Raw genomic sequence first — 26,632 nt, 5'->3', positions numbered from 1 at the left:
TTACTATAGAGGGCTAGGATGGTTTAAAAAAGCTTCGGAGTACTTTTCGAGTTTGGTAAGTTGGTTAGGCATGAAATGGGATAGTGGGGTATGTGGGGATGTTGCACAGTAGTAAGTGTCTACGGTCGCAGAAGATAAGATGGCTGTTTTTGTTTGTTTCAAAACTTGTTTGGCCTTTGGGGATGTGTGGATGGATGTGTTTGTAGTTGTGGTTGATAGATCTGAGTGAGCTGAGCAGGGGTTAGGAATAAGATAGATAGATAGATAGTATATTCGGATGCAGTTGGGATGTGAGAGGATAGTAGATGGATAGGAATCATGCCATGTATGCATGCGTGCATGCTGCTGCTGCTGCTGCATCTCGGAGGTAGATATCTAGGTGGTGCCTGTCTGTCGTCTGTGTTTGTGTTACCCTGCTAGCTAGTACTTACCGTCTTGATGGGATAACGTTACACGGTAGTACCAGATGAGCGTTTGTTTGTAAGATCTAAAATCGAGAATATTACAGAAGAATATAACCCCGTCTAGTCTAGAACAATCAGCAACGCACAAGCCAAGCCAAGAAAAAAGGCCGATGCAGACGCAGGCCAGATCGTAATGGAAGGAAATCATTAATCCCTGTCCTTAGTTTCAATCTACGTTGAACAGGTATATGCATGATCTTGTGTTACGGTATACAAGGCAAGTAAATTGAACAAGGATGCATCGTTTGTATTTGTGTATCTTCATTTAACTGTTTTTTTGTGTGTGGTTCCCCCTAATAGTTCCGTTCTCTTGTCGCACACGGGTAATGCTGGGATTAGATAGGACAAGAGGGGGCTCGAACTCGAAGTCGAACGCGAACTCAATGTGGGCTCGGGTAAAGGCAGGCAGCTGGAAAGAAAGAGCGCGACGCCACATATCGCACACTATATATCATCCAAGAGTGAAAACAGGCGATGAAAGAGAATGAGAAAACAAGTGAGATGGAAGAAGAAGTAACAAAAGTGGGTAAAAAAGGTAGATAAGACATAAGTGGTGGACGATATAATATACTGCAAAGAAGACATAGACGAAAGGAAAAAGGAAATAATAAAAGTGGTAGAAGAGGTAGAGGGGAATAATCATGGTATAGTGAGGTAGTACAGTGCGGGGGAATGAGTAGGACAGATCATATCATGACGCTTCATCTGCCGTTCCGTTTGGTAGGGCAGCAGCGCTGTCGTGGTTGGGGTTCTGGTCATCGTTTGAGGTCCCAGCTGGGGCTTGATGCTCAGCACCAGTCCCTTCTGGCGCGGTCGAGTTTTCCACCTCGCCCTTGATGGTTGCATCCTGGGCAGAGGGCTCGTCCGCTGAAGCGGCCGTAAACAACGATCCGTTCGACGGCTTGGTACCATCTACTCCAACGGCGGCGGCATCGTCTCCTTCAGCTGTCGCGTCGGGAGCGCCCAGGCTAGGCCCATTCTTCTTGATTTTCTTTTTACTCGGCTCCGACGTCCCAGACTTAGCGCCCGACTGCCCCGATGCGGAGGGTGGGAGGGGTCGCTTCTGGGGACTGGTGGTCACGCCGGAAGGAGCGGAAGGCGGCGGGATCTTGCCAGACGCGGGCAGACGGGGTCGCGCGGCCATGGGTCGTTGTTTCGGTGGTAGTTCAAGATCTTCGACCAAAGGCTCATTGTTGTTTGCTTGGAGCTTAGAGCTGAAGAATTCCTGAACCAACCCAATTTGCAAAGCGAGAGAGTCATTGGTGATGCGAGGGTAGGGAGCGGGCGGGGGGAAGAGAGTGACGGCTTGGGCAGCACTGCAAAAACCCATCAGTATCAAGCAAGCAATAGTCGATACAATAAGAGAAACATACCTGGTGTTCTGTGCCTGCGCAGCGTTGTACATCCTGTTCTGCAAGAGATGAAGTGGCACGCTGAGTGTGGCCAGACCAAATTCCTTGTCCAGCCCCAATTCCTTGAACCCGAAGAAGTCCTCATCAATATCTTCCGCAAAGTCACCGCCGATGAACTGTTCACTGCCATCGTGGAATGCGTTGGAGCCATCCTCCCCGCCATCTGCAAGCGCAGGTCGCAGGAGCTCGGACAGCAGCGAGCGCAGCCGGTCATGAGCTGTCGAAAGCTTCGTCCCGAGCCGCTCCACATCGTCCTTGATGTACGACTCCAAAGACTCTACATCGATGCCAACAGATGAGAGAGTGTGTAGTACAATCTCCGGCTCCGTGTACGCTCGCTTCCACTGAGCTGTACCCGTCGCCTCGGTCGCGTCGGTAGTCGGGACTTTCGGGGATTCCATGTACGACTTCAGGGTTTCGCCGATCTTCTGGAAGAAGTCGGAGGCAATATCAGTCACTGCATCCAGGGCCGAAGGCTGATACTCCTCAAAGCCAGTGTGGTAGAAGATCTTCGCCACGGAACGCTGCAAGGCCGCTTTGCAAACCCAAGGAGCAATGACAGGACCCCCGTCGTTCATCACATGTGGTGACACATCCTGCTCGACGAAGGGTTCCGGCTGGTATTTCTGGAACTGATTCTGGTACATCTTTGGAGGGTTAGACAAGGGAAATTATGATTCGAAAGATCGCTTACCTGAGACTGCAGTTGCATCTGCTTGACGATGCCGATCTTCGAGCAGACCTTTCGCGTCTCCTGCATTTGGCGCATGTTTGCATCCATTTTGCGAGCCAGCTTACTATCTGGTTGAGTGAATGAGCCTTGCGGGAGGATCCTCAAAAACTCTTCGGACGCATCCACAATGTTGCCGTCTGAGTCTTCCTTCCAGAGTAGCTGAGAGGGTAGATCGGGAACCCCTGACATGACATCGTAATAGTCGGGGATCACTCGATCCTCATCCACTTCAATGCCTTCTGCGAGCGTTTCACCCGCGGCGCCAGGTTCCATGCCTTGTCCGGTTGACTCGCGCGCCTTGTCGTTCTCTGCAAGATTATGCTTTTGGTTTCTGATCCACCGCCGCATGCCCGCTTTAGTACGGAGCAATGCTGGCTCATCGGAGTTGAGCTTGTCACCTTTGAAGAGACGATGCCTCTCTGCGGCAATGAGGGCGCGATCCTTCTTCGTCACCTGTTTCCATACTTTGTATTCGGGATCTTCGGAATCCACACCAGACGCGGGCAATGCGCTCAGCGCGGTGCTTGTCGGGACTAACCCATCAATGTCCATAGCATCACCTTGGCTTCCAGGTACACCAGAGCTGACGCCCGCAGGGTCAGATGGCGTTTGTGTGCCAGGCGGCGGCGTTACAAGCCCGTTCTGAGTCCCCTCCATTACAACATCAGAATCCGAACGAACCGGCCCCGGAGGCTGAGAGCTCTGACCAGGAGGCTCCGATCCGCTGGGAGTATTTCGAACAGGCGCAGTGCCTTTCTTCGATGATGACTTGCCGGGGGCCTTGCGACCACGGGACGACATGATCGGTTCGTCGTCACTCTCTTCGGCGCCGTCCATTTCGGCCATCTGCAGTCGGCGCTCTTCTGCTTCGACCTCGGCGCGGTCTCGGATGACGATGTCTGGTATCAGAGGGACGAGCTTCTCCGTCTCCTTCTTCATGTATAAAGCATGCTTGCGCAAGAAGTGTTCTGGGTTGGTGTTGTATTTGAAGCAATTCGACCATATTAAATTGATGTCATCGACAAATTCCTGCTTCGACTTGTATTGCAGCGCTTTCAGCTTCTTCGTCATGGTTCCTAGATCCATCGGATGTTTGATAACTAGCGCAGGGAGTCAGCAACAAGACACACGGCGTGGTTCTTCGTCCGTCAGGGTATCTTACTTGTATAGTAGTCAGGCGCATCGCGCTTATTCACCCGAGTCAAGAAGGCGCTTGAATGCTCAGTCATCGCCTTGAGCTCACTAAGCACTTTCTCTGCAGCTTCATACAGCTCTTCTTGGCCAATCTTGTCCTCACTAGCCCACTTACTACGGTTCTTACGAACCTCGCTCATCAGGCTTCGGAGTTCCGCGTCAGATGCTTGGACCAAACTCCGCTTCATATCAATTCTTGCGATCAGGTTCTTGAGGGTCAGGCTCGAGGCGCCCAGGTTCGCGTTACTCAGCGACCCATAGCCATTGGAGGTTGGGTTCGCATTGTTGCCCGCATTCGCCTGGCCCGACATTTCCGCTTCTACCTGTCGCTCCGACTCTTCTAGCCGCTGCTGGTCCAACATGGCATCTCTATCATTCTCTAAAGTATAAAAGAGTGTGTGGAAACTTCTCCTAGCAGCTTCCTCGGTCGCCTTCTTATCTTCCTCTAGCTTCTTGCGGATATCCTCCAAGGTCTCCTTCTTGGCCTCCTTCTGCGCATCGGGCCCGACCGACACGGAGCCGCTGGGCGGTCGGCTGGGCGATGGGAAGCTACTAGGTAGCTGAGAGGCAGCGAGAGACTTGGGCTTGGGAGGAGATGCGGCTTCAGTATCCTCAGCGTCATCTTCGTCGTCATACTCATCGTAGTCATCGTCATCTAACTTCCTGGCGGGCTTCTTGGGGGGCGCCGGGGCCGGAGCGGGTTCGTCGGCGGCGCGTTGACTCTCGGGTTGGGACTCGTCGGAATCGTTGGCAGGGCGGGCATCTTCGGCAGCTTTCTGGTTGGCAAAGAGAGCATTTATTTGCGCCTCACTGCGTTTGTACAGATCCCGGAACATGGCGATGCGCGGGTCCTCGTCGCCTGCAATATCGGCATCTGATATCAGACCGCCCGCGTGAGACCCGTCGGCGTCGGCCGAAGCGCGCATCTGGGGAGTTCGCGAACCGGAAAAGGATTTGGGATAGCCATTGACAGACCGCGCATCATGGAAATCATCCGGCGGGCGCAGATGACCTGGGGGGAGCCAGGCGTGGTGGTGTCCGAGCGACATGCTCGCTCCAAGACCCCGGTTCTGGGGCGGGCGAGGGGGGCTCGTTTCTCCACGGTCCGGATCAGTTCCAGCTAGGGTACAAGGGAGCCTTTTGAGACGCTGAAAAAGACATATACATTAGGGGACAGGGGTCAAGAAATGAGGGACGATGATTTGGAGACCCCAAGTGATGGAATAGTGGGGGATTTGATGGGGGACTGGAGGGCTTCTTTATAAGGTTCTCTGCGCGAACGGATGAGATGAAGTTGGTTGCGTGAAGGCGGAACGGCGACCGCAGCTTCAGACCAACCGCGCAATTCGTTGACTCCAGCAGTAGCAAAGCAACTAACAAAGTAACTAGTAGTAGTAAGTAGTAGTTGTGAAGGGAAGATATAGTAATAGTAATGCGACAGACAACACTATGAGAAAAAAGGAATGAGCCGACCAAAAGTGAATCCGCATTAATATTAAATAATAGAATAAAATCAAACAAGGCGAGCAATAACCCGTTCAATGAATTGAACTTGGAACGGGGGAACAAGCAACACTCAGCCTCGATGGGGACAAGAAAAGAAGAAGAATGGCAGGGAGTTTCCCGAGGATGTTTCAACCACAATCAAACCCAGTTTCAGCCTGAGGCTGCGCCGTCTCTGGCTGTCTGTCAGTATCGTAAAGTAACTAAACCACATGACATGCCATCATCTTACATCGCTTCATCATCCAGTCTTTCCCTCTTCCGGCCTTTTCTTTTCCTCCCTCTACGCCCTCCTCTCTCTACACTCCCCTCCCCGTAACTATCTCCTTCCAGATCGCCCATCATGCGAATCCGATACCCTTTCGCGGGTATGTCTTTTCCCCCGATCTTCCCCATCCATTGAGCTCTTCCCACCCGTTTCCACCCTCTTCCGAAGCCAAAAGTGAAGCTCTATGATACCTAATCATCCGATTACATCCAAGAGCTTCACCAGCTTCACCACACCACACCAACTAATACCAAAATAACATCATAATCTGTACCACTAACAACACTCTCATCAGGCGCCTTTCTTTTCCTCCTCATCCTCGCCGCCTACATCGGCCTCCTCCCGCACAGCACATCATCCACTCTTCCGTCCCAACTCCAACCCAATGACAAGTTCCTCCATGTCGTCACCTTCTTCCTCCTCTCCCTCGTCTTCTACTGGATCTTCGACACCACCCGTCGTCGCACCCTCCACCTAACCCTCATCGTCTGCACTCTCGTCCTCGGCATCGGCTCCGAAATCATCCAAGGTCTCCTCCCCAACGGCAGGTCCTTCGATGCATTCGACCTTCTCGCCAACATCGTCGGCAGTCTCGGCGCCGTCGGCCTTTGCGGCTGGTACCACCGGCGCATGCTTGACCGGCGACGCAAGGCGCGCTTCGGCTCCCTGGGCGGCGACGGCACAGAGAATGATGTCGAACTCGGAGTGACGGGCCACCACAGCGACGAGGAGGAGGGTCTTGGACCCCAGGAGACAGGTGTTATGAGTCTAGAGCAGGAGGTAGATAACTGGGATGAGAATGCTGTTGATAATTGGGATGAGGAGGACGAGTCTGGAGATTTGGCCGTCGATACCTCCAAGAGGACGTCGCCCGCTGAAGATGGGAAGAAGCGGAGTGATTAAGTCGCAATCTAGCTAGCTAGATCTCTGGCTCCTTGCGCCTTAGCTAGCTATCTACTATCCATCTATCATGCCTTCCACGTCTCTTGGACTGTGTGAACTCCGCTTCATCCAGCAGAATGGCATCGCTGCCCACCATGTGATTGTGACGTATACGCTCACTCGGCGTTGATGCATTCTACACCACACCACCACCTTGTCGCTCTCTACCACGCTTACCATACACTCTCTATCTGCTAATCGCCCTCCCCCGCGACACCACGATATAATCCCAACCCATCCTCCATATGATAGGGAAGACTATTCGTACCCACGCCCGCTTCGATGATTGCTACGCTACGCAGAAAAGAAAGGCAACGAAACGAAAGTGAAAAAGGAAAAAGTTACCATACCCATTTATCTATTTACACCCCTACTACTACTACTCTCGCTACGACCGTGTCATGAACCCGACCCGTTATCTACCGGCGTTTTGAGTTGATCCGTTACATTCTGTTCTGCTTTTCTTATTTCTCTATATCTTCCGCGTCTCTCCTCTACGAACCCTGCTTATCTAGCTATCTCTATTCTTATTACTCCTCCTGGTTCTGGTTCTGGTTTTTGCTCTATAAACCCTCCGAGGGAATTATGATGTACATAGGATAACAGAGATGAGGAGGGTGGGAGTTTTCATAAGAACGCTATGATTTATATTGAGTGATTGATTGCTTAGGTGGTAGGTAGTATTCTGGTAGGGTGTGTAAGAGAGGACCTTTCAGGGCACGTGTATGAACAGATGCATCGTTATTCATTTCCAGGCAGATCCACAAGTCCAGTATGGTACACCAGTTCTAATGCTAGGGGGAAAACAGAATGAAAGCTGAAAAGAGATAATCGCGTGGGAGTAAGCACATCAGCTTCGGATGACCATGCCCAGGACGGTTTGCTTGTGAAAATGTAAGCATCCCGGGCACTGAAGGAATAAAAGCATCAGGTCGTATACTGAAACATAGTATGCAGGGTGGCGCAAAGGACAAAGAATGCATGTTGACGATGCAGGTCAGAACTCGTGACTAGTCATGGCAAAAAGAAAAAAACGACAAACATGGCAAAAGAAAAACATCAATAGGCGATTAGAATGTTATATATGTACGAGGGAAGGTAATATAATAATGTTGTCTGAGACGGGAACCGGTCGTCCCTAGCCTCATTCGTTATCGGAAACCTCGGGGGTGCCCGACCAGCTCCGGGTAGGAGTAGATCGGTGATCTTCAGCAGGTTCGAGCTCAGGTTTGGAGGATGGTCGGTAGCTGTCGTCGGTTGACAACTTGGCCATCTTCGTTGACCTCTCATCCGACTTGCGCCCGCTGGGCACGGCAGTCTTTCCGAGCTTGAGATCGGTCTGCTCCCGTAGGACTTCGTATATAAACTGGAGTTGCATCTCATTATAGACCATCATCATTCGCTGCTCGCGCATTTGGTTGACCGTTTCGAAGACAGGGTCGATGTCGGGGTCAGTCGCCTCTAGTAACTGGCCGGACTCGAGCTCCTGCAAAAGATGGTCCAGCGCGATAAACGTGCCTGTCCGGCCGACACCAGCACTGCAGTGCACAATGCGGGGGTTAGCAGGGGTGCATTTCGAACCGGACAGTTTGATCAACTGAAGGAGCGCATCGCGGTCATCGCCCTCGGGCTTGGAATAGTCCGCCCAACCGGCGAACAGAAAATGCCAGACAATCTTCGACTCGGTGCCGAGGGTGAGCCGAAGTTTGCGGATTTCCGAGCGAGAGGTGGAATCCCATTGAGTCTCGAGCAGTGTAACATAGCCTACAAGGTCCTCATCGGCTTGCTGGTGATGGTTATCGTTCATGAACGGGTCTTGCTCACGTCGCAGGGGCATCGTGGCGTTTTCGCGGTCCAGTGGGAAGTACTGGGCACATTTCTCTCTGCCCGCCTCAAATGTCTGCGTGAGCATGACGATGACGCCTACATCCTCACTTTCATGGAACACCATGTGCCAAAAGTGGGATAGCTGGTCCGGCTTCGGTCCCTACATAGCAGCGGATTAGCAATTATCCTTCAACCCTCGGCAGAATATATGCGCCCACCTGCGTCGCGATATACCGTCGCTCCTCCTGCGAGACTGAGTCTTCGAGGACAATCGGCGATGCGTTAATAAAATCGCATTCCCCTTCTGGCACCCGCAGATGGATGCGGGAGTTGGCCCATGCCTGCACGTTCACGTATCGGTTTCTTGCCCTGACCTCGGGGTCTCCCTCTAGCGCCCAACGGTGTGAGGGGTCGTTGGCTAGCATCCCCTCGTGTATCCGAGTCCGCTGCATCCATTCGAGTTCCTCGAATTTTTGATGGATTTCTATCACAAGACAGATATATTAGTCAGGCTGTAGGCCATATTTAGAGAGGTGCAACGCCTTCAACTGCGCCCGAAACGACTGGGAGACCCAGAAGCAGCAAGCGGGGTGAAGTGCCAGGCGGGCGCATACTGACCTAGGACCGACTGGCAGAGAAATGGAGGAACAGATTCATTATCGCGCGCTTCCAGGCCAGGATCGTCGTTCTCCGGACCATCTATAATCTCGAAGCCATCGTCATTATCCTCGGGAAGCGACCGCTTGGTCGCTTGTACGCTGGTATCGATCTTGATGGTGGGATGAGCCATCTTGGCCGCAGCGATCCTCTGGAAGGCCCGAACCTTGCCCAGGACGCCGCGCGCCTTCTTCGAGACCCGCTTCTTAGTCGCTGCGAGTTTTCGGGGACCGCTGCGTAGACTGAAGGTATCGGGGGAGGGCGAGCGGGAGGTTGGGGCAGTGATGACTTCCCCCTCGATGCCGTCGGGCGGATCCTCGTGCGCGCCGTTGGGGGGATGCGGCAGGGATGATATCTGTAGCGTGGACAGATCGGGACAGCTGTGGAAGCTGCCCCTCGACGTAATATTATGCTTGGCCAGATTTCTGGATCTCACGGGAACAACGCGCGGCCGAATAGGAAGACTGCCTGGCAGTCGATAATATGGAAGATGACTCGGCCGGCAGACAAGACCCGACAGCCAACTTCTTCGTGTAGCCCACAACCCCTGCAACGTGTAGAATAAAAAAAACAGAGAGGAAAGAAAAATATTGGACGAACACGGAGAACCACCGGGTCAGTGAAAATGAAGTAATAACCTCGTCAACAAAATGCGACCCGGGGGAAACAGCAGGCGAGAGGGTCCGGCCAGCAGCAGGAAAAGAAGGAGAGTATTTGATGCAAGACCCCCTCGCGACACCGTTTGGCAATTGCTGTTCTCCCCGCACTCTCTCGTCTTTTGGGGTCTTTTAACCTCAGGACGTGGCCAGCAGTCCAATCAGTCAAGTCATTAAATAGATTAGAACAATGAGGTTGTTAAGGAGAGTGGATTTGGAGTAATAGAATAAGTATGGGTTATACAAGGAAGAGAAAAGAAGCAGAATTGGGCACCCAAGAAAAAAAAATATTATAAAAGGCGATGTTTCTCTGGCAGGTTGGCAGAGTTTGTATGTATCGAAAAAGAAGAGATCCTTCTCATTCCTGGTAATTTTCTTTTTCTTCTGATTTATTCGGGGTCCAGACGGTATGGATCCCTTCAGGAGATTATTAGTATTATTATTATGATTTTTATTACTCCTACTGCGCATTACGACGGCTTCCATGCCTTAGTTTAAGGGTTGGGGGATGGCAAAACAATGATGTAATTCAGGAGAGCGTCTCTCAGGAACAGATAGTACAAGAGCACTTGCATTCACCATTCAGAGCCATGCTTCGCCGAGGCCTGATTCAGATCCCCAGCGGTGCCTTGAGATCTTCATCCAACCGGCCATCGTCAGCCATGATGGTCGGCCTCAGGCGGTCGATCTATCCACTTTCTATCCCTTTAATCCGTCCGGATCATCGCTTTCTCCGAGACACTTTGCCGCGGGCGGAGTATCGAGTCCTTTACATCTGATTGGTGGAGCTCCCAGTTGTGTCACCAGCCTCAGGCTTAACTCAGTTGGTGGCTGGAACCTCAACTGTCGCCTTTTTTCTCACTTCAAGGGTGCAACCACGCGTTTTCCTTCTCCCTTTCGCTTCTCACCAGCCCCCCCACGGTGCGCTGGCTTCATCCCTTTTGCACTCAAGCTTTAGTCTAGCTTGTGTTGCCACGGATCCCACCTGATCTACGTAGTCCACACTGAAGATGTTTCGGGCGTTTCTCAAAAGCGCATTTATGCTACGGCCTCTCGAGGTGTGTATGAGGCACTTGTGTCTGGACTCTCGCACACAAACCTCCGTACTAACAGACTTCTTCATACAGGAATGGCTTACCTCTAGGGTAGGTGTATGATCATGTCTAGTCCTGGAGCTTGATGCTCATGTTGCCACGTATAGCTGCTGGCCAGCCGGTCGTTTCATAAATTGGTTGGGGGAATTCACCGTAAGGTTCATCACCTGAAGACGGGTGTCCGACTGGAAGAGGTCCATGGCCCTGACTCTGGAAAGTCTGGTATGAACTTCGCCCATACCGTGAACCGGTCATGGTAGCTGTGTAGTATCATTTGATACTGACCTGCCCCTCACTCTAGCTTCGAAGTTGAGCCAATTCTTTGAGTACTTCAAAGAAGAGCTGAAGGACCAGATGAAAGGGACCCCCCGCAACAAGCATTGATGAGAAGGTGGAGTTTCTTATATCCGGGGCTTTGTGACTGCCCTGCTTTTTATGACTTGTGATACCCATCAATATTCATATATCCCGTTATTTTCTGTTTCTCAGTTGTTCGTGCTGTCCATCCTGATTTGTCTAATATACCGTCTGGTATACCGGATACAGATTGGGCTGTAGCTCTTCTGCACCATGAGCTACATCCCTCATTCCATCCGGAGATCGATTACCATTGCTTCATCCGCTTTGCCTAACCGTGTATCTTTGGACTGTTGGGTTGGGCCTTGAAATGTCGAAGCGAACATGTATAGTCTTAAATAGAATCGAACGTAACCGAATATCAAATTATTAGTTAGCAAACCATTGCTTATATCATACAAACCTCCTAGGTAGAAAGATCTTATCCCTTGGTCATAGCCGGCCATGGCTGGGCACGACTAAAACCTTATCCCCCATGTGATGTGTACAATATCGGGAAATCCGGATGGCAGGACCTGTATGTTTCAAGGGCCGATTCCCAGAGACTCCCCGGCACGAGTGTGTGTGTGTCCTCGCTGCCAGGGCTACTTTATTCTTTGCGTAACCTGCATATGCAGGCGAGGTGTTACTTGTGCGACCACCGAATACAGAGGATGTGAAATACGTACATACTACAGACGCAAACACCTACGTAACCTAACCTCGTCGAAAAATCCCCATCTGAGTCAATGCACATTTTCATAACTGATTACATACCAGGTAGACAGACAACTAATGCAAGCGAAGCAAAAGGAATGATAACGAACGCCTTGACTAACCCCGATCACTTAAGCAGGCAGGAGAAAAGCAAGCGAGATCATTCATCTTTGCCACGCGATCAACTGGCGGACGGAGTGGCTGCAGAGACCCGAATCGACCCGTGATAATCTCTACCTCCTACTGGGAGGGAGGGTATGATGGGGAACGGTCTAGGCACACGCACTATTGAGGAGATATACGTAACCTCGATGAGTACACACACACTCACACGCACACTGGAACCCTTCGAGACCAAGACCACTCTAAGAAGTCGTCAACCCCACGGTATGTTAATTAACAGAAATATGGAGTCTAATGAGAACAACGTTCCAGAGCGTCGTGTCATGTCTAGTGAAGAGTAGTAGTCTAGTATGGGTGGCCAGCTGGGTACTGTGTAATTAGCAGAGAGGAATCTAGAACCGTCAGATGCTGCCGATCACCCGACTCGAACTTGAAAGTGGCTAGCTAGCTGGCTAACCCTCTCTCTTACCGTGAGAGAAGGTAATTATTTAACTAGATAGTCTTATGGAGAGCAGTAATCAAGTATTATTATGGAAGTGTCGGGTGGCACCCAGACTAAGGTTTATGAAGGATGAATCATTTACGAACAAGACCAGTTTGACCCTTAAGATGCAGGGTCTTTGGGGCTTAGTGATAACGCTACGGGGAAGTACTACTAAGCCCCGTTGGTATTGCCATAAGGAAAGACAGCTCAGCAAAAACGCTGTGGGAACGGAGTCACCAGCCCAATTGCCGCCCTGGCGTCCATTAAGCGGGCAGCTGCTGCAATTCGGGTGAGCCGGCACACGTCGATGGCCATGTTTGGAAAGATGGAAAGATTCTGTTCTTTCGGATTGAAACACGTGAGAGAGAATGTACGTATGTGCGTATTCCCAGGAAAACACCGAGGATGTGGGTGCTCGGAAACTACAGAAATTTCTTTCCTTCTTCCTTATTTTACTATCGAACCGGAGCCACGCGGATACAATGAAAGGGACCACCCAATGTCAAGAAGCATAAAAAGGTAATGGAATATACACATATCCAGTCATCAGAGTAAAACTGTGGATTATTATTGTTGATTCGGTGTTGTTGTTTGTTGGTTGGTGCCGAATCTTAGGTAATTCCTCCCAAGGAACAAAATTGTTTTCTATGGTACGGTCATTAACCGGTACCTAAAGACCCATGGTACATGCCTTAAAATAGCAACGTGTGTACCAGAATTACTTTAATGGATTATGGAACTCATTAATTTTGTAAGATCGCTTTGTGATCTACCATACTATGGACTTGCTTGCTCCTCACTCTAGCCGACCAACCCGGAGCACTACTGCTCAGGTACCTCACTAGGAGGTCAGAGTGGGATCGGGACGACCCAGAAAGCACCGTATTGGGCATAGTAGTCCGAGACAAGGGCCGTGACAGCCAACGGGCAGAAAAAGAAGAATACCCATAGTATCCATAATACTCAGTACCAAATACTGGGCGGAAAGTCAGGCGCCCCAAAAATGCAAGAACAAAACACTAAAAAAACACAAAAAACACAAAACGAGGGGCGCCCCTGTGCAGAACTGTCTCAACTGGCAGCCGCTGACTGGCTGGCATGTTCTTTAGCGCCGACGCTAGAGAGCGCCGACTCCTGGGCACGACGCTGGGATTGGTGTTGCGCAGCCAAAAGTCCCGTTGGTGGCTCCCCCCAATTGAGCCGGCCAGTGCCCTTCCACCATCCCGTTCCCTTCGTCTCCCTCTCTCCGTCTCTCTTTCATCTCCAGTCCCTTTTCATCTCCATCCCGCCTCCTTACGCTCTTTCCTGTCTTCTTACCACACACACACACCACCTCACCCAACTCTATATCTGCAGTCACTCGTTAACCCCTCCTTGTGAATCATATCTTCCGACAGCCTCTTTTTGTCCTCCTGCTGTCCCCCCCCGATTCTCAACCCTCCAAACGATCGTTTCTCACCATCTGGGCACCCCCGTGTCGCGTTGGAATTGTAATCTCGCCTCCCCGGTGTCGGTTCTCTCCACTGCCCTCCTGCCTCATCCGTGTTGGCTCTGGAAGCCTCGAAAGAATACCCCGAGTCCGACTGATCGATCTTATCCGACGTGCCCATCATGCGAGCCGCTCGTCTTTCGTTCCTCCTCTACTCCCTGTCCCTCGTGGCTGTCGTCGCTGGCCAGAGCGCTGCAGTCACGAGTGTAGGCAACGCCGTCACCTCTGCCGCTGCCGCCGCTACCACAGAGGCCCCTTCTACCACATCTAGTGAATCATCCTCGACGTCTGAGTCCTCTACCTCGACTTCGGAGAGCTCTTCGACCACCAGTGAACCTACAACTACGTCGTCTACTTCGGAAGAGACCACTTCCACGACCAACAAGCAACCCCAACAAACCACCCAGCCGCAACAGACAACATCATCCAACAACAACAACAATGCGCAGACAACTGCAGTCACTACAACGGACAAGAACGGCAAGACCACCGTCGAAAGCACTACCCAGCAGACCACCGCAACCCCAGTTGTGCAGACGGTCACGACTATCGAGACCATCAGTGGAACCCCCGTCCAAACTACTCTCACCACTACTTCGACTCCCGCCAGTGCTGACTCTACGGGCAGTCCTGGTCTGAGCGGCACTTCGTCTGATAACTCTAACAGCAGCTCTGGTCTCTCGTCCTCTCAGAAGAAGATCATCATCGGTGTCGTCGTCGGTGTGGGTGGTGCAATCATCGTCGGTGCCCTTGCCGTTGTTGGCTGGAGGATCCACGCTCGCAAGGCTGCGCAAGACAACGACGAAGCTGCTGATCTCATGAGCGGCACAGCAGTCGGTGCAGGTGCTCGCGAGAAGGCGCCCAGCCCGGGTGCTGGTGGCACGCCCTTCAAGACCACGCTTGACCAGTATCACAACCCTGGACCTGTCAACGCTGCATCAAATTTCTAAGCCGACCCGGCATCCTGTCTATGATACGAACACACCACCATTTTCCTATGTTTATCCTGCGATAACGAACAGGGAAGGCATATGGTCTGGTCTGATACCGTTCTTGAGACTGTAAATTTGTACGATTATGACGCAGTTATTGTTGGCGCTTGTGGAGAGGAAATCCTCTGATTTGTTGTTTCTTCACTGCTATCTTGGGTTGTTTGCTTTGCATTCAAGAAGCTACCGCTCTTTTCTCGCTCTGATAGACCATACGTCGGGTCTTTACCGATATCACGCTCCTTTTACTTAGCACAGCGATTTTGTCCTAGCATTTATGGTTGGTCGACTTAGTTTGATTCCCCCCTCGAGCATTTGATTCCTTTTCTGGCGGAGCGGTGAGCGGCAAACTGTCCCGTCTCTGTCTCTGCTGTGGATTGCAGATCCCCGATCTCAGCCTTCAAAAGCTTTCGATTGTATGTATTTAATCAAAAAAATGACTTGAGAAGGATTTCTGCAGTAATTGTACTGTCAATGATGTCATGGCAGTTTTGCTAGATTAGATATGCTGCATATGTGTAGTTACCTATTTACTATGCAGGTCATACATCGTAGCGTCTGATGATTCAAGCCTTCTCACCATGTTTAATACAGACGACCTCGGTAGGAGATAGCACAATCATTGACATGTCTTGGTCCACACTATATGCCGGTAGTGAACAGTGCGCCAGGAAAATGCGATCCTGCAATGTGAGTTTATCGTCAACTTGCATATTCTAAATCCGATCCAAATATCTCAAATTCACACTTAGCAACGCCATTCACCGACATACCTATCTCCATTGCATAACTACTTAAATTAAGGAGTATGAGCGATCAGACAACCCAACACCCATTCCTCCATCTACTACGACACTAGTGGCACAACAGCACGATCAGCTATAAGACCTTCGGAATATATCTATCATGATAATGTACGATGCAAAAGACCGCATAATCATATTGTCCGTCTACATATGATGCGTCGCACAGCGGAGGGGTCAAAGGTGCCGTGGTGCCTGACAGCCTGAGGAATGTTATATATCCCGAAGAAGACTAGTGAGCACGTGGCGTCGTGTCGGACGCGCTCGCGAATCCCTGCCGCCTTTCACGTTGTTCCGCCGCGGCCATTGCTGGTCTCTCCGGACAACCATCTCTACTATCGTCAACTGGATAGATCATTGGGTTGTGATTGCGATTGCGGAACAACTAATTCGTTTCTGTCTGTGTCGCATGGTTGACGATTATAAGGAGTTCAATCTACAGTCACAACGATAGTCACACTACCTCTACACGTTACGAATTGACATACCCTCTATCCACCCATCCGGCTGAATCGCATTACTTCAATCAATCAACTACAGACATTCACAATGATGTTCGCTCCCCTCCCAATGCAGCAACAACCAGGGTCATCACCACCACCACCTCAACAGCAGCACCAACAATACACACCTACCCGACCATCCCCCCTCTCACCACGCCGCCTCACAAACACCCCCTCAGCAGCACCCAACATCTTCGCCGCCACCTCCAACAACACCCAATTCAACATCCCCTCCAGCCCCTTCACACTTCCAACACCCACGAAACTCCCCTCCATATCAGCATCAGCACCACCATCCCCGACGCCACCACAGCAACAACAACAATCCCACCACCAATTCGCAAGAAGACAAAGAAACATCCAATCTTCCCCCAGCTATGCCCACCGCTACGCCAACACCATCTCCAGCCCCATGACCAAGCATTTAAAATCAAGCGCGTCTCCCTCGGCACGCCGGAATGTGTTTTTAAATCGCGTGAAGCGGGATCGGGATGATGGGCGGTTTGGGGATCGCGGCGAGCAGTTGGTGCTTATGGAGCATGTGGCGGAGGAGAAGAGGTGGGGAGAGGTGATGAGGCGGAGGGCGGAGGAGATGATGGGTATTGTTGAGGAAGAAGAGGAAGAGGGGTATGCCAATGGATATGGTATGTCTAACTATTTACCTGCCTTGAGATGGCTTATGATGAGAGTGCTAACGAATACGTACTTAGACGATGTAGACGCATATGCTCTAGACGAGTACTTGCAAGAACAAGCGGCCGAAATGGAACGATTGGAGTGTTTGAGCCAGCAGCCACAGCCACAGCAGCATCATCACCACGGAGTGTTTGATTCAGGTGCTCCTGCTGGTAGAGGTAATGGTGGGATGAACATCTCATTTAGTGACGAAGAAGAATACGACGACCTGTTCATGGATCTAGCGGGGCATGATGGTGGTCCTGATATCCCTGGGTCAAGTGGGGGATTTGCGCATAGTCAGGATATGGATATGTCGTGATTGTTGCCTTCATCTGTATGTCTATGTATTGGATATGGATATGAGAGTGTCTTGTCGCGGGTCGATAGGACTTGTCACTACTAGTATCACGTTTGCTGTTACGGACAGGGCAAAAGCATGGTCTGGTATGATATGATATGGTCTGGGGTTGAACGGCGTGTATGGATTGGGACTATAATGATATGGGGTATTACTATCAACCTACCCACCTGGCTATCTAGATAGTAGTAATTAGTAGATCTTCCAATAGTCAATTCTCAGGATATTTGCATCACCAGTAAGATAGTAATAGTACTAGTCTGTCCATATATTCTGATATCAAGTGTTTTGCTTAGCACGTAGATGTGCCACTGCTTACTAGAAGCATAGGTAAATACTATATGCATAATACTCTGACAAACTACCCTCATTTCGAGACGGCCATTCGCCCATTAGAAAACTCCAAAGCCTAATTGGATCAGGACATGGTCATGTATCGTAAGGGCTTCCAGCCCAGGTTCCCGCCCCATAGTACTATGTTTAGTATTCGTTCCGTTCCGTCTCTGACATCCCTTATCCCCCACAACCCCAACCTCCCCCGGCCCAATACTACTTAAGAACATGAATGATCATCACCTATCGTCCACGCCTTCTCAACCACATCTATAATAAGTTTGGCTTGCTTATTTGAATTAGAGAAGAATCCTTCATCCTAATCAGGTAATCAGGACAAGTCGGACTCACCTTAAGGTATTAGAATCAGATACTATAATCCTCCAATACCTTCGAGCCAATCATTACTCACAAACCCTTCACCTCAACTTACGTCTTGCAAAGGGTTGTTTGTTGGTTGGTTGATTGCTTGCTTGCTTCAACTCTTCCTACAAAGGAAGACACACGGAGAATCATCTCTCCTTCTCCTCTGATTCTGATTAATGGACATCCCTTGAATTGAATTCAAGAACTTCATAAGTATCAAATAAGCCAGCAAACATTCACCATCATCATCATAGCACCATCCCTTTCCACCGCAGAACCCTCCCTCTCATCATGGACGCCTCAACCCCAGCAGATGGATTCCGAGACCGCATCCTCCACCAAATCCACAGAGTCTTCTTCGACTTCCTCCAAGCGTCTTCAGACGACACAACCCCAATGCGAATCCTCGGCGATACCCCAAATAGCATACTCGATCCTAAAGATCCTTTGGAATCTATACGCCCCTTCGTGACAGAAATCCAGAACTGCGTCCGTGAATATAATGCAAATATCAAGACTTGTTTCATTGCAGTCAACATCTACCCTGGCAAGCACTCCTACTTTGTGGTCGACCTCAATAATACCGAGTATGACTATCAGACTGCTCATGAATGCAAGACATTGGTACCCGTTTATATCCTACGTTTATCAAAAAGAAACCCTAGGGTTTATAGAAAACGGGAGCTGGATGGACAACTTGCTGAGACTCTTAGAGTCATGCATAATGGCCACGGTTGGGATCCTCCTCTTCCGTTGGTTGATGATTATTGTGATCCAAATAGACAGTATAGTAATCCTCGAAGTCTTAATGTTGATGTTGATGTTCTAGGTGTGGAAGATTTGTTGCATTGATGATGCTGTCATGGGGTCTGGTGCATCTGTTGATAGTAATACAGTGTTTTGTAGTCAGCAGTTATATAGTTGGTTCTGCTCTATGCGTCTTGGCCCTAGGGTTGGGAGATTACGGGATTTGAAAGTACCATTATAGGTAGTGAGGCTGTTTTCCAACAGGTTCTGTACGATAGTAGACATTGAGATTCCTCAGCCCAAGCGTGTATATATATTAATATTCTACTACTACTAGTACTACTACTACTCATCATTGCTGCGGACAGTCAGGCATACCACCCGCGCCAGCACCACCACCCGGACCCTTAAGATCCTCCATCCAAGGAGCAGAAATCAGCTCATCAGGCGGGTTACCCGCAGCTTGCATCTAGACCCTCAGTTAGTACTGAACAGCACGACAAAGAATAGCAATAGGGTGGGAGCTTACCTCCTGCATCTTCTCCCACACATACTCCCTACACTTCGGATCCTCATCCGAATACCCCTTCTCCTCAAACTTACTCACAATCTGCCTGACCACTCCAGCCTGCCTCTCATACCTCGCCATATCCTCATCTGATACCTTCCCCTTGCCCTTATTCTCCTTGATCCATGGCCCGAACTTCGTATCAAGCTCCTTAATCGGCTCGTACAAGATCTCCTTATTCGACAATTGCTCCATCATGCCCATGAACATCTTTGTCAGATCCCCCTCGTCGCCACCTTCGCCTGACGATGCCCCCGCCTCGATCGCCTTGATAAGCTGCGCTACCAGATCATCCGACATGTCGTCCTCCGAGGCTGCCGCTGTGGCTTTGTCGCCGGATTCTTTCATCCGTTCGATCGTGCGCTGGATGGTGTCATTGAAGGTTTCGGGTGCTGCGGTGCCGCTTGTTGATGGCGTTGATGATGCTGCTGGTGCTGGTGCTGCCGAAGAGCCCGCGGTGGCGGCCGTAGTGCTGTTATCGTCGTCGCCTTTCATCATGACGTCTCCGACGAGCTGTTTCAGAAAGTCGGACGGTGAGACTCCGCTTTCCTCGAGGATCTTGGCGAATGCCTCGGCGTCTTTGTCGAGGCCGCCGTCGTTGGTATCGGTGGCGCCAGCCGCAGCCGCAGCCGCAGCAGCGTCGTTGCTGGCGCCGCCACCACCGCCCATCATATTCGCCATATCTTGTTCGAGTTGGCGGAGGAAGGCCTCCTCGTCAAAGTCATCGGGGCCAGATGGTTGTGCGGCATCGGGTTTAGCGGGGGCGGGGGATGGTTTGGGTTTGAAGTCGTCAAGGACCTCTGTTATATCACATTGTTTGTTAGATAACAATATATATGGGAATTGAAGAAAGAGAGTGTATAGAAGTACCATCTAATTCATCAAATTCCGATTCGTCGTCATCGTCATCGTCATCGTTGTTGTTCGTGCGCTGTTGTTGCGCGGGGTTCTCTGCTGAGGGGGCATTATTCGGGGCAGTTGTCGTGGCGGACTTCTTCTGGTCATCCGCAGAAACCTTTTGGGGAGTCTGTGTGGGAGCAGCAGGATTCTCAGACTGGGGGGTTGCGCCAATGTTGGCGGAGGGAGCCGATGAGGAGGCCATGACTGATGATCGCAATAGCCGAGGGGGGAGGAGATTGGGGGGGGAAGAGGGGAAATGATGCGGCGGGTTCAAGTTGCAGTTGCTGGATTGCGGCGGGCGGAGGCGGATTGCATCGGCGCGCAGGTGAGCCTTCTTGTGTTGTTCCTTTTCAAAGATGCAGGGGAGAGAAAGTCTGACAGGCGGGATTAGATCAGATGGGGTGGATGATGATGGAGAGCTGAGGATGTAGTTTTTTTTTTTTTTTTTTTTTTTTTTTTTTTTTTTTTTTTTTTCGGTCTTCATGTGAAAAAAGAAACGAAGGGAATGAATAATCAGTCAGTCCATCTTTTTGGTGGTGGGGGAAGAGCCGATGGAAAGCCGATCGCCGCGGTTAATTAATTGTTTTTGTTTTCTCGGAGTTGCGCTCAGGGGATGGTGGATGGGGGATGGAAGGATGGCATTCATTCTTTGGAATAATTGTATTGACATTTGGAATTGGAATGGATGGATGTGATTTTGTATAGGGGTAGAGTGAAAGAAAGAGTATAGAGTCGAGCAGTAGGGAGTGACTGAGTATAGTTAGGAAAGACCTGGAAATGACATCAGGGTCCAGGCGCTGTCACCGGCAGATCTGATGGAGATTTAACTACTAGTTGTTAAACATGTTCGAACAACTGACTCGGTCTGAATTCAGATTTACTCCGATGGAGATACGTTCTAATTTACGGAGTGCAGAAGTGCTACGCTCTCTCCATTCTAATATTCATCTTCCAAACACAGCAACAGCAGCAGCGATAACAAATGCTAGTCTGCCAAGAAGGATCTGGTCAATAGTTGCTGCTGCTCATCGGTAGTCGCCGCAAGTCCACCCAGCAACAGCAACAGCAACAGGTACGGGCACTGGATTTCCTTCCGATCAGCCCATCATCCTCAGATGATCCCGTGGCGGACCCTCGTGATGTCAAGTCACAGTCACTTTGCCTTTTTCTTCCTTGAGGCGGAGTTTCGGAGCGACGTACGATGACGGGATATAGGCGAGGCCCTGGAGGTGGTTGGCTGGCGGCGACCTCCTTCATCGGCAGTCTCCTACTAGGGTACTTACTACTGTGTATATCCCACAAGTAGTAGTACGTAGTAGTATTAAACCGAGTAAGTCATAGTGTCTTCTGTCTAGTCTGGCTGTCCTGCAGGTACATCCTGGTTGAGGGGGAATGGAAACCGGAAGTTCGGCTGTCGGATCGGGTGCTCTCATTGTATACACAAAGCATACAGAAGGAAGTCTCTTGCCAAGGACTGTCATCCAAATGGTTATTCTCGGGATTCCGAACAGACCAGAACAGATCAGACTATCTTATGTAGTATCCAAGACCCTGAGAGATTTCTGGGAGGATGAGAAAGGCAATTTAGTCGAGATGGATTCGTGGTACCGTATGGTCATCATGCCGTATTATGCCCCCAAATGGCCACTGGTCACGGGGTCAGAGACGAAACTTTGCCGTAATTCAACTTGTCCCGTTTGGGTCTGGTCTGGCTGGATCTGCGTGATTTTCCTCGCTGTTTCTTCCTCCTTCAAGGGTCCCGGGCATTTCGTACGACCCTCTGTCGTGGAGTTAGACCAGAATTCTCTTGACTGTCGGATTACTTCCTGCCACGGTACTTAGACCGAGGTTCAATTAATCAATCAATCCTAAATAAACCCACCGCCTTCAATAGAAAGAGGAGTCAAAAGAGGGTAGAAGGGGAACCTGGTGTGTCCACGCAAGACCCCCGAGTTCGTACGACAGCAGGACAAGGAATCCGCCCCAGCTGAACCACGGAAAACTTTGTCTTGACCTGCCGGAACATCTCCGCGGCATGATGAAGATATTAACAACATGCCCACCAGAAAGGGGCAGGGAAGTCTGCTCATGACTTGTCGATAGGAGAAAAGACAGGCATCTACTTTATCGCCTGCAATAGAGACTACACAGTTCTGGTCCAGATTGAGCTAGCTGGAACCGATGCAACAATGGCATTGCTTTCAAGGTTGCTCGCATCCACACCCCCAGTAGCCACTTCCGAGAGAAGCGGAAAGGAATAAGAAAGGACAACGACACGTTCTCCTGCTCTCCACTCCGTTTCGGAGCCTGCATCGCCTGGTGGACGGACCACCACCAGTACCACCAGAGGAGTAAGCTCGTTCGAATAGGGCATAAGTAGTCACTTGGACCACGGAGGCAGTGACGAGTTTGACGACTCACCCTGGGCGGATCTTCGGCTGGGTCTGACCTTGCAGTGGATCTCGCTCAAGTTGGTGCCGCGGCCGAGGAAAACCGCTCCTAGCAAGGAGGGAAGAATTGCATCGAGGACCTGAGTGGACAGAAAAGCAAAGAGAGTGCCAGTGGATGTGAGAAAGCTGAGAGGGGAGGGGAGGGAGGCGGGGGGGAAAGTTGTAACTGGGCAATGAGGGGAGAGTGGCTCTTGTGATGTTGGATGGACAGAAACTAAAGCAGGGGCAGGGAAGAATGCGTAGAACTCCTACTAGAACTACTTAGAAGAAACAGAAACCGGACGGGCGCGAGAGAACATCAGTTGTTTAAAAGCAGAAAAAAGTAAAGACCAAACGAGGCGTCAAAAAAGTAGTGTAAAAGTCAAAAAGAGTTTTGACCAGCGGCGGCGAAACCGAAGCTCGTTCCGTTCGGTCCATTTTCCCCTCTCACCCTCATTGCACCGTCTCGCGTGAGTGGATGGAGGGAGTGGATGGGGATGATGGGCTGGATTTTTCCCCTGGGAAAGTCTCTGCCTTGACCTAAAAGGAAAGTTCGAAGAGAAGCCAAAAGAAAAATAAAATAAAATAAAAATCTTTTTTATTTTTTTCCCTTTCCTTCTGCTGTCCCCCATTAAATATTATTTTTGCCCACTCTTTGCTCGAATTTTCCAACCCACCAGGCTTGGACCAAGAGAAGAAGGCCCTTATTCGACATTTTTTTTCCTTTTAATAACATCCCCGTTCTTTTTAGTAAATAATTTTACCTCACATCTTTCCCACTCTCACCTTCCCACCCTTCCCCTCTCACTGTCCTTCGCGCTTCTCTCCTACTTTCCCTCCGAACCTGCTGGCTATCTGGGTATTCCATCATCAATTTCCTTTATGTCACCTCTTCCGCTGGCCTCCTTGCGACCCTTTGCCAGCCCTCGCACGTCCCTTTCTGCCGCCCAGCCGCGCGTTTCCTGCGTCTGAATTATCAGATTCCATAACCCCGCCGGCTAACTTTTTTACCTGCTGTGTATTCTATTACCATTTTGTCTTTCGTGATCGTTCGCCGCGTCTATTTTGTGTGAGGGGGAAATTAAGTCCGCTGTCTTGTTAGCCCGGTCTTTGGGAGAGAGACAAAAGAGAAGAGAACAAGAAGGCTTTTGATATTCGATCCCGGCCGTCGTCATCTGCCTTTTTTTCTTTTTCTGTTGTTGTTCCCTTTTCTTTCCTTGCTAATTTTATAATATCCCACGCCCCCGGATTTCGTTCTTGTTGGGTGCGTCATTCTCCATCCACCAAGCACGCAAGGGGGGATTTCCCATAACCGACCTGTCTTTTGGGCAATCCGGACAGGCAACAAGAACGGCCAGCAAACAAAGAAAAGAACGAGGCTAAATTCCCATCCCCCCTTCCTCATACATAGCCAAATCCAATGGTCTCCATGGTTGAGACAAGCAATTCCACACAAAATGACAACCCGGCCACTGAGCCGGTTGTCCCCAAGACCGAGCCGTTGCCTGAAGGCTCGATCAGCTCGGCGGTGTCAACACCTGAGGCCGAGGGGGAGATTCTGATGCAAGATGTGACCCAGACTCAGAAGCGCAAAGGGGGAAGAAAACCAGTACGTAAGAACTCTTCGAGGGTGGCTGTCCTCAACTCTGTTTTTTATTGTTTTACCCCGGATCCAGATCGACCGACCCTTTTGGCTTTTTATACCTCGTGGTGGCCGTTGCTTGTTTTTCTCTTATCTCATTTCTATTACCTTTATCTATCTATCATCACATCCATCACGTCTTTTGGTGTTCATCAAGCATCATCACTGGCTATGCTGTTGGTGCCTATCGCTGCTCCTCCCCCAGTGATTTGTCCCTGCGTGCCAGTCCGGGGCCCCGCACTGCGTTTATTATTATCATTTATCATTGCGATTGTTCATCCCTTATCGTCCTGTCATATCCCTCCATTCTTGCTGTCCCCTTGACTACTTATCTCCTCTGCACCTTATTACTCCCTTCCCCCTCTTCAGCCTTTATCGATCTTGTTATCTATCTGGACCCTTGATCCCATCCCTTCCCCGGCATGAAGCTAACAGCCGCCGTCAGATTTATGCTACCTCGGAGGAGCGGAAGCAACGCAACCGCCAGGCCCAGGCCGCCTTCCGTGAGCGTCGCACAGAGTACATCCGCCAGCTCGAGTCCACCATTAAGCGCAATGAAGACTCCCTGCAGACCCTTCAGCAGAATCATCGTAGCGCCGCTGATGAATGCTTGATGCTGCGCTACAAGAACTCCTTGCTCGAACGTATCTTGCTCGAAAAAGGTTGGTCTCCCCCGTTTGCATACCCAACTGCAAGCTTGCAAGCCCCCTTCCTGATAAGCGCCCTCCGGGCGATCCTTGTCCCATACGTGAGATACTGACCGACCGTAGGAATCGATGTGCAAGCAGAGCTGCGACTCAAGGCCGGGGCCCCTGGCGCGGGCGCCGCTAAGCCCACCCCAATGGCAGCAAAGCCTCCCTCCACCCTGGAGCGTGCTGCCGTAAACCGAACCTCGGCTCAACGGCATCCTGGCATCGCTCCCAAGGAGCCCTTCGGCATGGCTCAACATCGTGATGGTGCGTATGGTATTCCGTCGCCACAGTTCCAGGCCACGCCTCCGTCCCATGTCTCCTCTCCGTCCCACGCCAAATCCCCCGGTTTCCCCTTCCAGGGAGCCATGTCGCCGGTTGGGGTGGATCCCCAGGCCCAGCAGCGCTCGCAGATGCTGTCGCACTCGCGAAATATCAGCCAAACTTCGCCGCCGATGAGCATCGGCCAGCCGGAGTCGACCGACCCAAAGGCCGCCATGCCGGGTGGTACGAATCCCCGAGCTCCCCGCGTCCCCTCCGCGTACTACCCATCGCCATTCCAGAAGCACTATGACCAACTGGGTAAGCTAACTCCATTGTCGCATTGTTGTTTTCTTCCAGGTCCGTGGTGGTATTGAACCCTTGGTTAATGTCCGCATAGAACAGGAGTACGATGCCCAGGCCGATATGATTGACGAGGAGCATGATTCCACCGTGGGTGCCTCACCCTACGTCTCCGGCTACAACAATGCCGCATCTGTGCCGGCGGGCTCTCACCCCATGGGAGCTCATAATCTCAACCAATACACCCAACATGCGGGAGAGGGAGCCAATGGCGCATACAATAATGCGAACCACCTCATGGGGAACTATGAACCCATGCTGGATGCCGATCCTTTTGGATTGAGTGCCAGCATGCATTTCCAGACTCCCTTCAGTTACGAGCAGAATAATACCCGCCATTAACCCGTTTGTTTCTTGTTTTGTAATCTCACATCCGGCACTGACTTCCCCCTTTCGATTCGAGGGATACCACGGTCGGAAGAGAGAGACACGCTTGACGGATTTCCTTCATAGCTTTCTTCTATGACTGGAAGACAAAAGTTGAAACTTTGAAGCATTGCCTGGCGTTTGCGGTTGATACCATTTGTTTATATTGGTTCGCTTGCTGTTCTGCTGTTGCTGTGGCGCTTTTGATTGATTGACGCCTTTGAAACTGGAAAAGAAGCGGTTGGCTGTTTGTTCCTTTGAGCGCGGAATGAGCGGAGGAAAGAAGGGTAAAAAGGGAAAGTAAAAAGAAAGGCCGCGATAAAAGTTGGGACATGGTTCTTTGTGTACATGCATGACTGGTATAATGGGCCCGAGGGTGACTGCGGTGCAGTTGGAATCGGGTCGCACTTCTTACTCTCAGCTCTTGCGGACATAGCTATATGATGTGTTTCTTTTCTTGCCATTGTGATGGTGATGATTTGGGCTGCAGTGAAACGGTGGCTTGCATGTGTATTTCTTGCTGGTCTGGGTTATGTTGCATCCCTGCGGCATTGCATTCTACTCTATTCATCTTCATGAATTATTCTATCACTTCTCTGCTTCTACTTACATTCCTCGGTTCTTTTTACTGCTACTTTTTCTTGGAGATACTACTATGTGGGAGAATTCCCTCTTGGGAGAGCTCTGAGAGCTAGGGGAAGGTATCTACTCGAATAGGGAAGTAACTGGAGTGGCAGG

The 26,632-nt window shown here is 50.6% G+C and overlaps 9 protein-coding genes across 9 annotated transcripts; 6 read left to right on the top strand and 3 right to left on the bottom strand.

The window, feature by feature from the left end:
* Positions 1 to 1,027: 1,027 nt before the first annotated feature.
* BO85DRAFT_247824 (SAGA histone acetyltransferase complex subunit SPT7) lies at positions 1,028 to 5,120 on the bottom strand. The gene is made up of 4 exons (XM_025654907.1): positions 3,772 to 5,120; positions 2,571 to 3,709; positions 1,838 to 2,523; positions 1,028 to 1,780 (listed from the first exon to the last, which is right to left on the bottom strand). The coding sequence occupies exons 1-4, from the start codon at positions 4,850 to 4,852 to the stop codon at positions 1,156 to 1,158; spliced, it is 3,531 nt and encodes a 1,176-aa protein (XP_025517583.1). The 5' UTR covers positions 4,853 to 5,120; the 3' UTR covers positions 1,028 to 1,155.
* Positions 5,121 to 5,649: 529 nt separating this feature from the next.
* BO85DRAFT_486123 (VanZ family protein) lies at positions 5,650 to 6,477 on the top strand (the record flags this gene model as incomplete). Its single annotated transcript, XM_025663368.1, has 2 exons — positions 5,650 to 5,674; positions 5,870 to 6,477. The coding sequence occupies 2 exons, from the start codon at positions 5,650 to 5,652 to the stop codon at positions 6,475 to 6,477; spliced, it is 633 nt and encodes a 210-aa protein (XP_025517582.1).
* A 1,183-nt stretch (positions 6,478 to 7,660) lies between these two features.
* ptpB (tyrosine protein phosphatase PTP1) lies at positions 7,661 to 10,320 on the bottom strand (the record flags this gene model as incomplete). The annotated part of the gene is made up of 5 exons (XM_025661539.1): positions 7,661 to 8,503; positions 8,562 to 8,827; positions 8,962 to 9,389; positions 9,437 to 9,547; positions 10,304 to 10,320. 5 exons carry the CDS (start codon positions 10,318 to 10,320, stop codon positions 7,661 to 7,663), a joined length of 1,665 nt encoding a protein of 554 aa, XP_025517581.1.
* Positions 10,321 to 10,517: 197 nt separating this feature from the next.
* On the top strand, positions 10,518 to 11,490 carry BO85DRAFT_518450 (uncharacterized protein). Its single transcript, XM_025664974.1, has 4 exons — positions 10,518 to 10,714; positions 10,784 to 10,801; positions 10,858 to 10,972; positions 11,052 to 11,490. Exons 1-4 carry the CDS (start codon positions 10,667 to 10,669, stop codon positions 11,132 to 11,134), a joined length of 264 nt encoding a protein of 87 aa, XP_025517580.1. The 5' UTR covers positions 10,518 to 10,666; the 3' UTR covers positions 11,135 to 11,490.
* Positions 11,491 to 13,623: 2,133 nt separating this feature from the next.
* On the top strand, positions 13,624 to 15,339 carry midA (putative cell wall protein). The gene has a single exon (XM_025659746.1). The coding sequence runs from the start codon at positions 14,022 to 14,024 to the stop codon at positions 14,847 to 14,849; it is 828 nt and encodes a 275-aa protein (XP_025517579.1). The 5' UTR covers positions 13,624 to 14,021; the 3' UTR covers positions 14,850 to 15,339.
* Positions 15,340 to 16,021: 682 nt separating this feature from the next.
* Positions 16,022 to 17,456, top strand: BO85DRAFT_447538 (uncharacterized protein). The gene is made up of 2 exons (XM_025659745.1): positions 16,022 to 16,838; positions 16,905 to 17,456. Exons 1-2 carry the CDS (start codon positions 16,241 to 16,243, stop codon positions 17,189 to 17,191), a joined length of 885 nt encoding a protein of 294 aa, XP_025517578.1. The 5' UTR covers positions 16,022 to 16,240; the 3' UTR covers positions 17,192 to 17,456.
* A 312-nt stretch (positions 17,457 to 17,768) lies between these two features.
* BO85DRAFT_476305 (uncharacterized protein) lies at positions 17,769 to 18,781 on the top strand (the record flags this gene model as incomplete). Its single annotated transcript, XM_025662770.1, has 2 exons — positions 17,769 to 18,719; positions 18,759 to 18,781. The coding sequence occupies exons 1-2, from the start codon at positions 18,221 to 18,223 to the stop codon at positions 18,779 to 18,781; spliced, it is 522 nt and encodes a 173-aa protein (XP_025517577.1). The 5' UTR covers positions 17,769 to 18,220.
* Positions 18,782 to 19,028: 247 nt separating this feature from the next.
* On the bottom strand, positions 19,029 to 20,617 carry pex19 (putative peroxisomal membrane protein receptor Pex19; the record flags this gene model as incomplete). The annotated part of the gene is made up of 3 exons (XM_025657755.1): positions 20,115 to 20,617; positions 19,206 to 20,044; positions 19,029 to 19,145 (listed from the first exon to the last, which is right to left on the bottom strand). The coding sequence occupies exons 1-3, from the start codon at positions 20,344 to 20,346 to the stop codon at positions 19,029 to 19,031; spliced, it is 1,188 nt and encodes a 395-aa protein (XP_025517576.1). The 5' UTR covers positions 20,347 to 20,617.
* A 3,254-nt stretch (positions 20,618 to 23,871) lies between these two features.
* On the top strand, positions 23,872 to 25,963 carry BO85DRAFT_247570 (bZIP transcription factor). The gene is made up of 4 exons (XM_025654906.1): positions 23,872 to 24,182; positions 24,661 to 24,877; positions 24,986 to 25,486; positions 25,566 to 25,963. Exons 1-4 carry the CDS (start codon positions 23,994 to 23,996, stop codon positions 25,868 to 25,870), a joined length of 1,212 nt encoding a protein of 403 aa, XP_025517575.1. The 5' UTR covers positions 23,872 to 23,993; the 3' UTR covers positions 25,871 to 25,963.
* Positions 25,964 to 26,632: the final 669 nt, after the last annotated feature.

This window comes from Aspergillus piperis (genome assembly GCF_003184755.1).
Source record: "Aspergillus piperis CBS 112811 unplaced genomic scaffold BO85scaffold_5, whole genome shotgun sequence".
Classification (NCBI taxonomy): Eukaryota; Fungi; Ascomycota; class Eurotiomycetes; order Eurotiales; family Aspergillaceae; genus Aspergillus; species Aspergillus piperis.
This window is presented reverse-complemented; position numbering and strand designations above follow the sequence as displayed.

Bases quoted from the DNA above. Each gene is read 5' to 3' on its own strand.
- BO85DRAFT_247824 (XM_025654907.1), bottom strand. From the start codon at position 4,852: ATGTCGCTCGGACACCACCACGCCTGGCTCCCCCCAGGTCATCTGCGC. The intron at 2,524-2,570 runs GTAAGCGATCTT...AACCCTCCAAAG, and splicing joins AGATGCAACTGCAGTCTCAG to ATGTACCAGAATCAGTTCCA. The intron at 1,781-1,837 runs GTATGTTTCTCT...GGGTTTTTGCAG, and splicing joins GCGCAGGCACAGAACACCAG to TGCTGCCCAAGCCGTCACTC.
- BO85DRAFT_518450 (XM_025664974.1), top strand. From the start codon at position 10,667: ATGTTTCGGGCGTTTCTCAAAAGCGCATTTATGCTACGGCCTCTCGAG. The intron at 10,973-11,051 runs GTATGAACTTCG...CCCTCACTCTAG, and splicing joins CCCTGACTCTGGAAAGTCTG to CTTCGAAGTTGAGCCAATTC.
- midA (XM_025659746.1), top strand. From the start codon at position 14,022: ATGCGAGCCGCTCGTCTTTCGTTCCTCCTCTACTCCCTGTCCCTCGTG.
- BO85DRAFT_447538 (XM_025659745.1), top strand. From the start codon at position 16,241: ATGATGTTCGCTCCCCTCCCAATGCAGCAACAACCAGGGTCATCACCA. The intron at 16,839-16,904 runs GTATGTCTAACT...ATACGTACTTAG, and splicing joins GGGGTATGCCAATGGATATG to ACGATGTAGACGCATATGCT.
- BO85DRAFT_247570 (XM_025654906.1), top strand. From the start codon at position 23,994: ATGGTCTCCATGGTTGAGACAAGCAATTCCACACAAAATGACAACCCG. The intron at 24,183-24,660 runs GTACGTAAGAAC...AGCCGCCGTCAG, and splicing joins GCAAAGGGGGAAGAAAACCA to ATTTATGCTACCTCGGAGGA. The intron at 24,878-24,985 runs GTTGGTCTCCCC...GACCGACCGTAG, and splicing joins ACGTATCTTGCTCGAAAAAG to GAATCGATGTGCAAGCAGAG.